Source organism: Solea solea, chromosome 6, assembly GCF_958295425.1.
Source record: "Solea solea chromosome 6, fSolSol10.1, whole genome shotgun sequence".
NCBI classification, from domain to species: domain Eukaryota; kingdom Metazoa; phylum Chordata; class Actinopteri; order Pleuronectiformes; family Soleidae; genus Solea; species Solea solea.
Window position 1 is genome coordinate 1,618,937 of NC_081139.1, and position 15,549 is coordinate 1,634,485.

At 42.2% G+C, this 15,549-nt stretch overlaps 1 protein-coding gene and 1 long non-coding RNA gene across 3 annotated transcripts in view; one reads left to right on the forward strand and one right to left on the reverse strand.

Moving 5' to 3' along the window:
- srgap3 (SLIT-ROBO Rho GTPase activating protein 3) overlaps positions 1-15,549 on the reverse strand; it is a 67,794-nt gene that overhangs the window by 37,879 nt on the left and 14,366 nt on the right. For both annotated transcript variants that reach the window (XM_058632067.1, XM_058632066.1), the window contains exon 2: positions 12,523-12,718. In XM_058632067.1, coding sequence (XP_058488050.1) covers positions 12,523-12,718 — 196 coding nt within the window. The remainder of the gene's footprint in view (positions 1-12,522; positions 12,719-15,549) is intronic.
- On the forward strand, positions 7,926-9,412 carry LOC131461089 (uncharacterized). The gene is made up of 2 exons (XR_009240440.1): positions 7,926-8,483; positions 8,612-9,412. It is a non-coding gene; the product is annotated as an uncharacterized LOC131461089 (long non-coding RNA).

A 15,549-nucleotide genomic window follows, 5' to 3' on the forward strand; every position in this document is an offset into this window, starting at 1 on the left:
AGAATTGAAACACAATTACTAAACTGTTTTGACGGGACAGAACGTGTTCAGGTGAATAATATCATTAGAACTCGGGATGGGAAACGGTATTCGGTCAGATACTGGTCAAAATCACAGATAAAAATGTAAAATACGATACAATACAAACAAATCCAATATATATCGTGTGGTTCACTATGAACAGACTGTAACTTAATATTTGTTACACATTTGGAGAATTATTATGTCTCTGAAATGACTCGCACAAATGTGTCGTTAACAGCTTCATAGATGTGTCATAAATCATAAATGACTGTATCAGAATAATATCGGTATCTGTAGATCCTTAATAATAATAATATTTCTGTTTTTTTGTTGCCACATTGTAACACAGCTTACAACAAATGTAAAAAAGAAAAGGGCCGTCTGAGAGCATTTCATTTCCACTTTAAAAACCCTTGAACATAAAAACCAAATGTAGCTCCTCAACTTGCTTTATGGCAGCGGAGATCGGCCTTATCTGTCTCAGCTCTGATACAGAGGCAACAAAACTCTTTTCTCCATCTCCATCCAGAGAGAAACCACTTCTCTTTACTGATTTCCTGTAAAAACAGCTGAATATCACACGGCGGGGTCTGCGGGTCAATTAATCCAAAGGGCTTCAAAGAAAAGGGCTTGGGTTTTGTATGGCTCTGTGCCCCCTGTATTTATACACAGGATATCATTAACATGCAGGAGGCAAACGATGAGCTCTCAGAGTCTCTGGAGGGGTGAGGAGGAAGAGGAGGAGGAGGAGGAGGAGGAGGAGGGAGCGAGTGCAGCTTTCTCTGGCGTCTATTACATCTGCCTCATCCAGCAAAGCAGGATCTGAATCTGTATCCACTGGTTTAAGACTCTTCTGCTCTGTGACACAGAAACGTACTAAATGCTGCCAACGCATGCAAAACAAGGCTCAATAATCTCAATCAGAAAGCACTGTATATATAATATTGAAATAATCTAAATTTAAAAATGCATGTGTGTAAGGACAACTTTCAAAAGTATGTGTGCTTCAATCTGGGGGGGTTAAATTATGGATAACTAATGATGAATTAAAGCAGATTAAAAACCTAAATCAAAATAAAATACACATTTCAAATCAACACAAGGACGAAGAACGGCAGTTTAATCCAGGACGGCGGTGACGGAAATGGTCACGTTTAAAAAAATCCAAGAAGTATTCTTGTGTTGTACTGAGAACATTAAGAACTTTGTATAAAATACTATAAATATTTGGTATATTTGGGATGAAGTAGTGTATAAATTGAGGAATGGGGGGAATAGGTACATATATAAGTTTATACTTCTGCCTACTCCTATCTATCTATCTATCTATCTATAACATGAAGAATGGAAAACCAAAAGATTCCGTGCATGACTGGAGAATACCAGTCATGCATGGTGATGATCCTTTGATTGGAGTATAAATTGAGAACAAACCGTCTCCACACCCTCAACAATCAAAATAAGCGTTATATAAAACACAAATATCGTGGCAGCAGCAGCAGCAGCAACAGCAGCAGCAGCAGCAGCAGCAACAGCAGCAGCAGCAGCGCCTGCAATGTGTCTGAGCCAGGGTTTCCAAAGGGAAGTGTGCAAAAACCAGGACTCTGCTCTGAGAAGCCTCTAATCCCCTACACACACACACACACACACACACTGCTCGCCTGCTTATCAATGAAAGAGCCGAGGAGAAGGAGGAGAAGGAGCCAAACAGTTTCAAAAGACAAGAAGCACCATGAGCACATGTCACCCACTTTGCCATTCAAATTTCGCCTTGACCCCCTTTTCAAGCGCGGCTTCAATATGTTCCATTGGTGATTTACATATCATTTTGCCGTTTTCCCTTTTTTGTGTGTGTGTGTGTGAGTGTGTGTGTGTGTGAGGTTCACACTGCCAACATTTGATAGTGAACAGCTGCACAGACGCAGGAGCCAGAGCAGCTCAGAGCAAAAACGACTGCATCACCGAAGAGGAGACGTTAGTCTGACACACAAACTGCAAACCAGCTCATCCAGTGATTGTGTACATGATGCATTTTTGTCAATTTGGGAAAAAGATGCAAAACTTAAGAGAGAGAGAGAGAGACACCATGTAACCTATTTCCCCTGCAGACGACGATGACGACGGGGAGCAGCAGCAGCAGGAGCAGCAGGAGCAGCAGCAGCAGCAGCAGCAGCAGCAGCAGCAGCAAAACAGCACCAGAGGGGATAAAAGCCATTTAACCAAATAGTAACCAGGTGGCAACGAGTCGTGATGTCACCCGTCCATAAGAATATGAGCCCCCCATTTTGAAGCCTGGAGATTCACGATTTAGTGAATGGGTGCCATTTTAGCGTATTGCTGTCGGTTACGTGCACATGTGTCGTACTTTAACATCTATTTCCGTCTAAATGGGAACACAATTTACAAAAACAACAGCATGTCGTACTGAAGGAGACCTGGAACTAGCAGATGAGTCCATAAACCCTTAGAACACAGAGCATTTGGGTGTGTTTAAACATACAGTAAATACAGAATGTGCAATATAGAGTTTTTATATCTTTTTTTTTCCAGCACAACTTGAGCAAAAAGTACTCGAAATGTTTAAAATCGGATCGAATTTGTGAAATTTGTGAAATAAGTCACAGTTCAAAGTTCACTCGGCTCGTTTTTATACGAACATAAAGAAAAGAAAAACTAATTTTGTAGCTTCTTCACTATTAGTGCCTGTACATAGTTTCTAGAGTTGTTCCGATTCCGATACCGGTATCGGAAATGCCTCCGATACTGCCAAAAATGTGGGTATCGGCATCGGCGAGTACTGGAGTCCATGCACCGATCCGATACCACGTTATTTAATAGAGCTCCGTTAGCTCTGACGCGGTTCTTCTTCGCCGCTCTTGAAACAGTTGCGCTGTGCTGTTTTAGAGGCGTGAAGAAGTACTGATCACCCGACACCTGTAGACAAGGAGCTAACGTTAGCTCATCATGTCGGCGGTTTGGCAGTATTTACCAGTTAGCTCCGTTAGCGTTGTTAGCTGCGCTAGTTCCGTTAGCGCGCCTACAGTCAAACTGGAGCGGCCCGTTTATTAAATGAAAAGAGCAGCCCTACAACTAACCAGCGTGCCTGTGTCCTGCGTATGTATGCCTCTGTTTTTAAAGTTTAGCGTTACTTCAGAGACTCATTTTAACAATCTGGAGTCAAGTAAAAATGATGTCACGCACGTCCTTTTCCGGTCAGTCGTCATGGAAACATGAAGCTCTGCCAGTGCCGCGGTGTTTGGACCAGAGTGAAAACAAACGTACAAGCTGAAAAACGAAATAACATATCACTGGTAAAAAATAAATGATGTCCATTTTCTGTATTTGTTCATGTTTTACAGAGGGTTTAACCTGAGCCAAACCTTACCACCAATGATTTATTTATTTATTTATTTATATATATATATATATATACACATATATACATATACATATATATGTATGTTTATTTCGGTCATGTCAGTTAGATCACTCATCATCACACATCATCTTAGTGTAGTTTACACAATACACATAACCAAAAGGGAAAGCGGGAGAAGCAAAAGCTTATCTAGTCCCGCCCCCATTACCCACAGAATACATATTTTCATCATACAATACATCATTTTTCTTTTTCTTATGACATTTTGACAAAAACATGTTTCAGCATCAGGTAGCACTCAGAGATGCAGTCTAGCTCTAGACAGTCAATCAGACTCCATGTATGTCAGCTGTTGTTTGGTTACATTTGCTTCCACTGCCGTATCCACACGGTGTCTACAGATTTCTGTCTCTGACCTTTGTCATACTTTCCTTCTGGGTCATTCTGTATTGATTAATGGTCATCTCTACATACTTCTTTTTAAATACACTCCATTTTGCTGATTTTTTTCATCTCCTCATCCAGATTATTCCACTGTCTGACACCCGTGACTGATACGGTAAAGGATTTGGTGATGATAATCATATCACGGTCATGCAGGCGTAGTATGATATATATTTTTTTATAACACACTGGTATCGGTATCGGTACTCGGTATCGGCCGATACCCACAGCACAAGTATCGGAATCGGTATCGGGAGGGAAAAAATGGTATCGGAACATCTCTAATAGTTTCCATTTTTTTGTCCTGTTTTTTGACCCTGGACACAAATTTTTAAAATGTTTGATACTGTTCACATTTCAAATTTAACACGCAAAATCTGGTGTTCATTTACAACTACATTGTTTTTTTTGTTTTAAATAAAACTTTTAGTTTTTCTTCATCTTAAATAGTTAAAGAACGTCATTGTCAATAGAAAATGTAATTTTCACCAACTATATAAACACACCTATAAAGGTACTCAACCCCCCCCCCCCCCCCCCCCCACACACACACACACACACACACACACACACTCCGAGGATGTTCATATAAGGAGTTGTGTTTTATACCCGTGGCAAATTACCACAGGTGCACCTGTGGAGCAATAACACCTCAGGAAAATGTTTGCTGACGTTATTCATAAAGACTTCCTATCAAACAGACTTTGGTTCATGGCCAGCAGAGTCGCCCTCTGGTGGCTTCTTAATGTTGTCTTATTTCCTGATAAGCTTCTGCTTTTTCTTTTTATATGCTCAGGGATAGAAACAATAACACCAGACATGTTTTTTGTGATGGACTGGCGATCGCCCTATGTCTGAGATTGGCACAGCTTCCCCCGCGACCCTCTTGTGGAGGATAAAGCGGTAGAAGATGGATGGATGGATGGATGGATGGATGGATGGATGGTTTTCTGGCAGCTCCACATCAAACCAATCACACAGTGTGGTGTTGTTGCTGTGACATAATAAATCTTCAAACCGAGCCCATCACGCACCACTGGAACAAACAGGAGCTTCCTCATATCTGCAAACTGTCAGACAGAATTCATAAAACCTTTCCTGAAGCGCTCGAGTTTAAGCTCCTTCATCAAGCTCCCGTCTCTTCTTCTTCTTCATCACTGACTGTGATTCTTTTCCTTTTTTCTTTTTATTCAGTGTGTAAATGTCTGAGCCCGAGCTCATAATTGCCCCCCCCCCCCGTCTCCCAAATAATGTATTGACTCATTGAACTTATAGAGAAGGTGGGTCAAAAAGAATCCTCGGAATGGTTCATTCTGTGCCACTTTGAACGGCCGATGTGCGACAGGGTGCCAGTTTGGTGCTCGTCATTAGAATGATAATAAATGCATTGTGACGGCGGCGTTTCTTCCACATTCACAACAGGAAACGGACGAAAGCGCGGCTGAGCGAACAGAGACGTCCTTTAGAAACGAGCAGCTGCGACTTCATCAAGTGAAATCACACACAGTATTATGCAAAAAAGAGAGAAAAAGATGTGGCTCTGTGAACAAGAAAATGTCTCCTCCTCCTCCTCCTCCTCCCTCCTCCTCCCCCTCCTCCTCCTCCTCCTCAATCGCTCAGTTACACACAGAGAAATATTTGGACAGTACTACAAGTCCTGCCTTATCTCTCACAGACAGGTTACTCTCTATATATCAATATTGCATGAGCCGTCTGTGTGTGTGACAGACGGAGCTATTTTAGTTTAGAGTTTATAAATTAAACTCACGATACATCCTGCCGACGCATAATTAGAAACAAGTTAGCTGTCGTGTCTTAGGAAGTGTGAACACGCTATACTGGCATGGGAACACGGCAAGTAAAGTAAAGTAAAGTAAAGTAAAGTAAAGTAAAGTAAAGTAAAGTAAAGTAAAGTAAAGTTAAGTTAAGTAAAGTAAAGTAAAGTAAAGTAAAGTACAGTAAAGTACAGTAAAGTAAAGTAAAGTAAAGTAAAGGAAAGGAAAGCATTTGTTTCACTGTGGCAAATTAAGCAAAGTGGAAATACAGCAGAATCATCTTCGGTGGGTTCGCTGCAGTGAAGCCGTGTAGCTGCAGTAGCTGTAAATCACGATGGCATTCGGCTCAGCTAATGAATCTGCACTGAGAGGGTTCAGCACGCACACACACACACACACACACACACACACACACACACACACACACACACAGACACACACACACACGCACGTGGAGGTGTGTTCTCGTGTTTTTCAGTGTCCCACAAAAAGGTCAAAGTATCAGTGACAGTCGGGAAACTGTTTTGTGTTTACGTGTGAGCACAGCGAGGCAGCCACAGGCACCACCACCACGATGATGAAGATGATGATGGATAAAGAAGAACAGCTCAGATTGGAAAAAGGAGCAATAACAAAGATAAAGATCTAAAACAAGTCATTGTTTGAACAAAACAGAGACAGCTGTGTCAGACTTGCTGCTGCAGGATACGTGACAGAGGTGTTGTGCTAATTAAAAGACAAACATATGCCTGTGGCTGTTAGGTGTTTTGGTGGCTCACCACAAACGATAACTACAGAGGAGTAAAAGGGGCGTGTCACGCTCTGGCAGCTGATTACAAAAGATTTGCTGTTGCCTGTTCACACTTATGTCCGTTTTAATTATATCATCTTATAACTTGTACATCCGTTTAAAGCAGGGCTGTCAATCAAAAGCAGTCTGATCTCAAGTGGGCCGGACGAGTGAAAGAATAACCTGTAAAACTCTTAGTTTTACATGTAATGAAAGCGGTACAAAACATTTAGTCACAGGTATCTGGAACTAAAAACTATAGTATTTCACTTAATGATTAAAACAACTACACATCTATGTCGTATTCCTGAAACTAAGGTGGGAGCTAATAAATATAACGGCCAGGATATTGGATATTACCTGTGGCTGCTCCAGGTTAACACCGTTACTTGTACAGTAGGACACTCGGCTGACCTGGAAGAGTCTGAGCGCTGATTTCTCTCAACAGGCTTGGAGCGGTGACTAATGCTAACTCTGCCCGTACGCCGCAGCACTCCTGCAACAGTCATTTACACAAAATTCATCTTGTGGGCCGGATTGGACCCTCTGGTGGGCCGGTTCTGGCCCGTGGGCCGTATGTTTGCTTTAAAGGGCGTTTGGATTGGAGCGATTGTTAAACGGGACCACTTTACATGATTAGAAATGTACAGTACAACGAATCTTTGAATAAGAATAGGAGCAAGTCCACCTGTGACAATCTTCACTGTGTGGTTGTCATGGTAACAGCAAAATAGCACAAAAGTAGTAAGTGAGAATGGCAGGCTAACTGTCACGACCACACGTGATGTGACAGGACCTCACCTCATGTTCAGACACAATCACCCGACAGCCAATTATGATCTGCACTAAAGAAGCCTTTGTTACAGGAGGTTACACATCAAACTCATCTGAGATCTCACTGCTGTTTGAACTTCACCGTATATATACATATATATATACAGTATATATATGTATATTCACACAGATCTACTTTCATTGTACTGTGTGACGCTGTTTCTGGTGCACGTGATAATAAAGTTTGACATATGAGACAAAATCCATTTGCACAAAGAAATCATATTTGAGGACAAAGCTAGAGCTGAAACAATTAATGTATTAATCGATTACTAAATTAATCGACAACTATTTTGATAATCGATAATCGTTTGAAGTTTTTTTTCATGATTAAAACAAGATTTCTGATTGTTTCAGCTTCTTAAATGTGAATATTTTCTTCATTTCTTTGCTCTGGATTATTATTACATTATTATTACATATATAACAAAGAATAACAAAAGGATAACAAAGAAATCATTAAAAGTGAATCCCTTTGGTTTGTGGACAAAACAAGACATTTGAGGACAAGACATTTCCAGGTTTGACGAACACCGATCAACATTTTTTAAGGTTTTCTGATATTCCAAACGATTAATCGAGAAAATAATCGACAGATTAATCAATTAAGAAAATAATGGTTAGTTGCAGCTCTAGACACAGCACAACATTAATGTGGGCTCTACCTCACAGACCTGAGGGGTATTCCAGAAAGCAGGTTCAACACACTCTGAGTCTATCCCTGAACTCTGAGTTGACTTACTCTGAGTCGGGAAACTCTGAGTATCCGGTTCCAGAACAGCTGATCTGAGTTAGTTCAATCAACTCTGAGTATGTTAACCTCGAGGTACGCGCGTGCACAACCACTGAAAAAAGCCATCATCAATGGAGCCCCGATACCACGAGTCACCATGACAACCGAGAAAAAAAAAGATCAACACATTTCAGTGCGAAGGAGTTGGAGATCCTTATGCTGGGCTACGGAGAATATGAGCACATATTTCGCCGCGAATGCAACACAGCTGCAGCAGCGAAGGAGAGAGAGACCGCATGGGAGAGAATTGCTGCCCGAGTCAACGCGTAAGTTTGAACGTACTATTCCATTGACGTAACATTTAACCGTAAGATCATAACATAGTCTATAGTTATGAATATAAGTAGGAATGAAATCTGAGTTTTTCATTTAGGTGCAATCCAACAGGAGAAAGGAGGACTTAGAAGCAGCTCAAAATGAAACATAAAAACATCATTCAAAAAGGTAAGGCATATTTTGCTAGGCTATGATTGCACCTCACTTTGATTTTTTTTTTTTTTTTTTTAATTGACTTAGGCTATTAAACGTAACGTAAATATTAATTCAGATTGCAAACATTGAGTTCTGCTCAGCCAACAGAAAGAAGGCAGAGGCCCGAAAAACGGGTGGAGGGCCACCTCCACCACCTCTGACAGAGGCTGAGGAGCTGGCTCTCAGCCAATACAGGGGTCGCCCTGTGGCTGAAGGCATCCCCGGGGGAAGCTCATCTGAGCCTGTCACCCCCCAGGACACAAGCGCCTACATCAGATGCAAGTATACACTTATGTCTTTTTTTTAAATAAAACTTTTAGACGCTGTCTGCTGCCACAGGGAGAGATCCGGGGGGGCCTACTGAAGTGTGTCTTAATATTATGTATAGCTACTGGCACTGCTCTACCCATTCATATTCATTTACATTCTTGAGTGGAATTTGGAGTTTGACATGTACACTGAAGTGATGAGCATAGATAATGGACAAACTAGCACATTCTTGTCCTTCAACAGAACATGGCTGGGCATCACCAAGAGGAGGGTCCATCAACTTCTAGAGCACAGCTTGACACAGTGAGATTTTCGGTCAATACCATGTTAAATCTGTATGTAGAACTGCAGGAATTAAATGTCGTCCATATGTTTCCGAGTTGCCGGTAAAAGAGTTGTACAGGGTGCACCTAATGAAAACCATTCAAAAAACCAAGAAAGAAATGGTGTACCTGGACCGGCAAATCAGAAAAACAGACTTGGAAATTCTATTACTTGAACGCCAGTTGAGGTGGGGGCATTGTCATGGTGAAACAGGTGAATATGTAAAATATGTTAATAGTTGGAACTATATTACAAATCCTGACTGTTGGCTTTTGTACTTTTAGAGAATAAAGAAGAACCAAAACACATGTGAATTTGTCTTTTATTTTTAATCAAAACGTCTAATCTGGGTCGGAAGATTCTCTCACGATGTAATACATTTCTAATAAATACGGCTTCGATGTCGATTGGATTTCTAATGAATGGGCAATCCATGTCTAACTGCTTTCTTCGTGTGGGAGGAGACAGGTAGAAACTCTGGGTTTCTTATAGTAAACCTGCCAGCGAGCAGGTTATGTTCACAGAGTAAGTTACCGCAGTAACAGACCCAGAGTTTAAGTTACCTCTCTTTCTGGAACGGATAACTCAGAGTTTCCCTTATCTCAGGGTTAACAAACTCAGAGTTCTCACATAACCCGCTTTCTGGAATACCCCTCTGCTCATTTGGTGGCGTATACAGTTTGTGCAGGGCATGAAATCATAGCACACGTGTTTGCGTTCACACCTCGTTAGTGTTGTGATCAGCCTGTGTGTGTGTGTGTGTGTGTGTGTGTGTCTTGGTTGCTCAGTGTGCCGTGCCCTTGGCAGTGTTAAGTGTAATATTATTCGAACATGTGTCTGATGTATAGCTGCTTCTTCCAGCACCTGCCTCCACGGTGAGGATTAGATCAGCTGTACAGTACAAAGGTTAATCCACTGAGTCACAGCAGAACCATGAGTCTGTCTTCTATTATCCACACTGAAGAGAAGAAAGCCTCCACTGATACAGCTGGGGTCAATTATGCAGTCTAATTGTCACCCTCTTCTCTCTCTCACACACACACACACATACGTTCTTTTCACACACACTTGACCTCACACACACACACACACACACACACACACACACACACTGCAAACAGTGATTTTCGTGTTAACAAATGAACAAAAAGGCTTCATAACTGTGACAGACACGTCTAACAAAATCACTAATATTCCGCCAGACTTGGTACGATTGGGGACTCGGTGGCAACACTCAACCTTTGGTGAAACGAACCGGAACTATCAATAACATATTCCCCTCCTCGCCTGAGGCGGCGCTGCATCAAGAGTTACTGAAGCAGAAGACGAGACAAACGATAAACAATCATCTGTTGGTTAACGCAGGACAAATGTTTCCGCCACATAAAAACAAAACATGGAGCGATTTCGTCGGACCGTCTTTCTTCCAGAGCTTTTACCTCGTTCTCTCTCCACGTCTGACCACGAGCCATTTCTCCCGGCTGTCGTTCTACTGTACAAGCGCGTATGTTTTGTTTTTACCCACAATGCCCTGCGTTGTAGTCCACTTGAAGCGAACCGAGAGCTACGAGACCAGAGTTTGCTTCTTTGATCAAGAGTTTTGGTTGCGCGTACACCTCCCCAAACGAACCGGACTTTCCAGGCAACACCAACGAGGGTTCGATGAAGAAGGAGCTGGTGTGAACGGACCCTGAAACTACCATGATTAAGGATCAGGGACCCATTGTGCTGGGTGGATCACATGGCCCATAACCCCAGTATATGCCCTTCTTTAGTTAGTGTATGTATTGTATCTGGGTCTTTACATTTCTATGGATGGAGATTGTGTCACAGTGTCTTCTGGTTGAGTTTTCAGCCGATCAGCAGAAACTGAGAGTCACACACTGCTCGTCCTGCCTAAAAAAAATATGATTTGAAATTGGAAAAAATGTTTGAAACGTTTGACTACGACATAGTGAACAGTGGTGTCGATTCATACCAGACATGTGCTGACAGATCACAGCTGGGTGGGTGTTCCTGCACAGCTCAATTCCAAGCCCCACCTGAGTCATGTACCAATGTGTCAGTGTTCATTTGTACACTGACGATCCCTCTTATCCTTCACCGCTGTAGGTTTTTAATATTTCCACCCAGGGCTGCAAATCTAAATGGGTCAAGACCTCATGCAAGGGTCCGAAATCTAAATGTCCCCGTCGTCTTTGTGTTTTGCCACCACAGGCTCTTTCTTTCAGTAAATGTAACCTTTTTTATTTACAATAATCTGTATTCATTATTGAATTTTTCCAACTGTGAAAAACCCTTTAACACCAAGTGTATCGCAGACGACACGTTTGCACAAGCGCACTCTGCGTTACCGCAGTTACGTGACGGTTTGTGCTATCGGAATAATTCCAGCAGTTTTTGAAAGCTGAGAAGTTGCAAGTCAAAGCTGACGTGTGGTTATAATGTTTAATTTCACTTGCACTGTTGCAGGAAGCCGGCGAATCAGCGACTTTGTCACCAGAGGAGAGCGTTTTCCATTTTTTGGCCTGTTTTTGCACATTGAGACAAAAACTCAAACAAATGTTATTTTAAATATGTTTCATACTCTTCAAATTTCAAATTTAACACACAAAATCTAGTCTTAATGTAAAATTACAGTGTATTTTCTCAGTGTCAATTTTAAACTGTACAATACCCTATTTTAACATGCAGTAAATTGTAAATGACTGCCAGATATTGAAAGTTATTCAGGAAAAATGGGCAAAAGCACTTACTCACAGTACATTTTCTGGCCCTTTTATGGTTAAAATAAGCAAAGACAGACATTTTGAGGCTTACGTGTTAAAGGGTTAAGCCAAAAAAATGTAAACACACACACACAGTACCAATTATATGGTGGCCTGTTCTGTTTATGTGAATACACCGCCATCTTAGACAAATTACACAGAGTTTAATTTAACATTAACATCCACATTGACCCCGTTCCCAGTTTTCTGCCCCGACGCTGCACATTCTGCCACATAATGAGTGAAATTTCAAACATAATGAAGCATAAAGCTTCACTCGGAGCTTCACTTCCATCACATTCAGTGCTAAATTACAACATTGCAAGAGCTGTCGCTGAATTGTGGTGTCTTTAACTTCTTTAATGAGCTGTGTCCTTATCATCACACCAGAGACATCTGACCTTTGGAGGCATCATTAAGGTCTTTGACTTGACTGTAATAAAAGATATTCCCTCTAGGTACACAAGCACAAGAGCCTCATTTGTGGCACAGACTGGTTGCTCGCAAGCTAACTAGATAGATAGATAGATATATAGATAGATAGATAGATAGATAGATAGATAGATTGAAAGATATGACATAACAAAGGCAAACATCAAAATGCGACAATAAGGCACAACTGTGGAAATGCAACTTCAGCAGACACTCACTTGAACTGCTGATGTTCCCTCGAGCTGCGGATCTTGGAGGAGAACCTCTCGGCGAGTTTCTCTAAACTGCGAGAGTACTCCAGCTCGATCTCGGCTTTGCGGCGAAAGAACTCCTGCAGGTCCTGCAGCAGCTGGATACGAGACTCCGACTGCTGCTCCAGGCATTTGAACTGCTCCACCAGCTGGTTACGGATCTCTGTTCAAATCAAAAACGTCAAGACAGAATCAGTCAGCTGTTTTCATTGTCGTCATAACAGCATCACAACAAACACGTTGCGTTATCAAGTACACTTTACAATAAGGAGATGGAATGATTTATTTCTGGGCATCTGTGTGTAACACTGCAAAACTGCAACTGCATTTGTTTTTGTGTGTGTTTCAGATTTCAGATGATATTTGAAGCACATAAAAAAAAAAAGGAAATAGGAAATCCCAGAATTTCCCAACAGCAATGAAAAGAATCTGAGAGCAGGAACAACCACTGAGGCTCCGAGCCAAACCGACACGATGACCCTTTGTTTATGACCTCTCATAAGTGTCTCCTCTGTGAGGAGCTAATGCACTCCCCCTTTTCTTACAGCAAGCACAAGGAGCAGCATTTCCCCTTCAGAGGAACCTGACACTGCCAGGCAGACTGACTGCAGCTCCCTCCTTCGTGCCAGTGGGAACCCATGGAAGAAACCTGATTCCTCTTTGTAGTGCTGTCATCAGCAGCAACGATGCCTGCACACAGGAAAAGAGAGCGAAAGGCCCGACTCTGCAGAACAAAATCCTGATCCAAGGAGTCGCAGTAAACACGAACAGTTGGTGTCGTTTCTCCAAAGTGAAAAAAAAGAGCTTCCTGAATATGAAACGAAAAAGTTTCTTATAAACCGAGATGAACTCCTGTCACATAAACAGCTTCTCTGCAGCTCAATCTAATGACAAGAATATAAGACGAGAGCAGAACCGGCTGCAGTTTGATCTGTGTGCTTTTATGGCTTCAACTGTTTCTTGTAATGTTGAGAAATTCCTTCAAATAACGTAACTACAACACATTTATGATGTACAAAGAATTATTAATATTATTTGACACAGAAATGCACTCGAAAGCTTCTAAACTTCCAAAATGTAAAGCAATTTAAACGCCGAAAACTGCAGTGACCGAGCAGTGCTGTTGAACTGCTGACTGACTGGTGAAACCACAGCAGTGACACACACACACACACACACACACACTGTGTTTTTATGCTGCTCTGGGTGTAATGTGGTCACCCAAAGACCTCGTATCCTCCTCCTCCTCCTCCTCGAGGATACACAGTATACGCAGGCTCCGTCTGCCGGGGGGGAAGCAGCGATGTTGGGCAGGGTAGACCTTTTCTCTCCCTGTGATGTCGTGCCGCCGGCCTCGGCCTGGAACCCAATGCTTCACTCTGTGGTTAACCATTGTCCCAGCCCTCCCCTTTATCCAGGGGCCTCCCTCTGCCTCAAAGCAGCGAGGGCTTAAAGCACAGTTATGAGCAGAAGCTCTGAACCAGGAGCTCAGCGACAGACATCGCTCCTGTCAAAAAAACAACAGACACTGTATGTTCTCTGTTTTTGCCTCGCTTTGTTTCATCCCTGTGACGAGGAGACGCAGCACGACAGCATTCCAATCAAAAAATATGAACTCTCAACTACACAGCTCTGCTTTTGACAGGAAAAATAGGTCACACACACACACACACACACACACACAGCAAACGTGGTGCGTGTGTGTGTGTGTGTGTGTGTGTGTGTGTGCCCTTCCCTCTGAGAAACCATGAGCAATTGGAGAATGATTCCCTAAGTATTCCCAGCTCTTTGATTTGCTGTGGTTTATTCAAAGCCAGGGACCCCTCTGTGTGTGTGTGTGTGTGTGTGTGTGTGTGTGTGTGTGACTGCTGTGAATGTAGAGCTGCAGTAAAAGACTGTTTATCGTTGTGAAAATCAACAAAACAAAGTACAGTCCAAGTATACGGCCCTCCTACTAAAAGGGCATTGTTTATAGCACAGCTGGAAGAGACAGAGAGAAGTCTGAATGTTTCATACCATTCTATATCTACATATATATTGATATCCATTTTTCTTGGCGCCTCTCACCTCCTGACCGACTTAACATGCATCATGCGACGTCTCTCTGAAACCACAAACATGGATGCCCCACTTTCAGCTCAGCCGCTCTAGTACAGTATTCTTGATGTCATGTTCACCGCTCAGTCTTTTTCTAAACGAGTTAACGTCACTAATTCATGGAGTGAAAAGGGGAAACTTGCACTATTTCACTACTACTACTACTTTTTATTAATTTTTAAAGCATTTCAAACTGTGACATGATTTAAGACCAGGTGGGATATGTTTGGGAAACCTACTACGAAGTGTTCTAATGAACTGCGTATGACACGTACGTCTCATTACCGTAACTCCCTAGACCGTTTGCGGTATCTAGAAAATTCAAAAACTATGGACTGGCGATCTGTCCAGGGTGTGACCCCCGCCTTGCGCCCCAAATCCGCTGAGATTGGCACAGCACCCCCGCGCGACCTTCATGACGAGGACAAAGCAGTAGAAGACGGATGGATGGATGAGAAATAAGTAGCCATTACGGTAGTCCGATCACAGACTAGATTCCTAAACGGTTGAATAACGGCCAGATATCGAAAGTGAAAGTTATCTTGGAAAATGGAGCAGAAAGAGGCAGAAGCACTCACTCACTGAACATTTTTTTGACTCGACGACAGCCATAGAATCAATATTAATCCAGACAGCCTCATTATCTTGATGGTCATAAGAGGGTTAAAAAGAAAAGGGCGAATTTAACCTTTAAAGTTGTCGTTTGATGAAGCGCGCGGTTATCAGCTGTGGCACAACTACCGAGCGTCGCCTCTGAAGAGATAAAACCATCTGCTTTTGTTGAGGAGGGAGGAGTTATCTTCACAGTGAATGCAGCTGAATTCTTACACGGTGAAGGTTACATTTATCATTTGAAACTTCACGACAGTCACCACAGATATTTAAGATTATGATTTG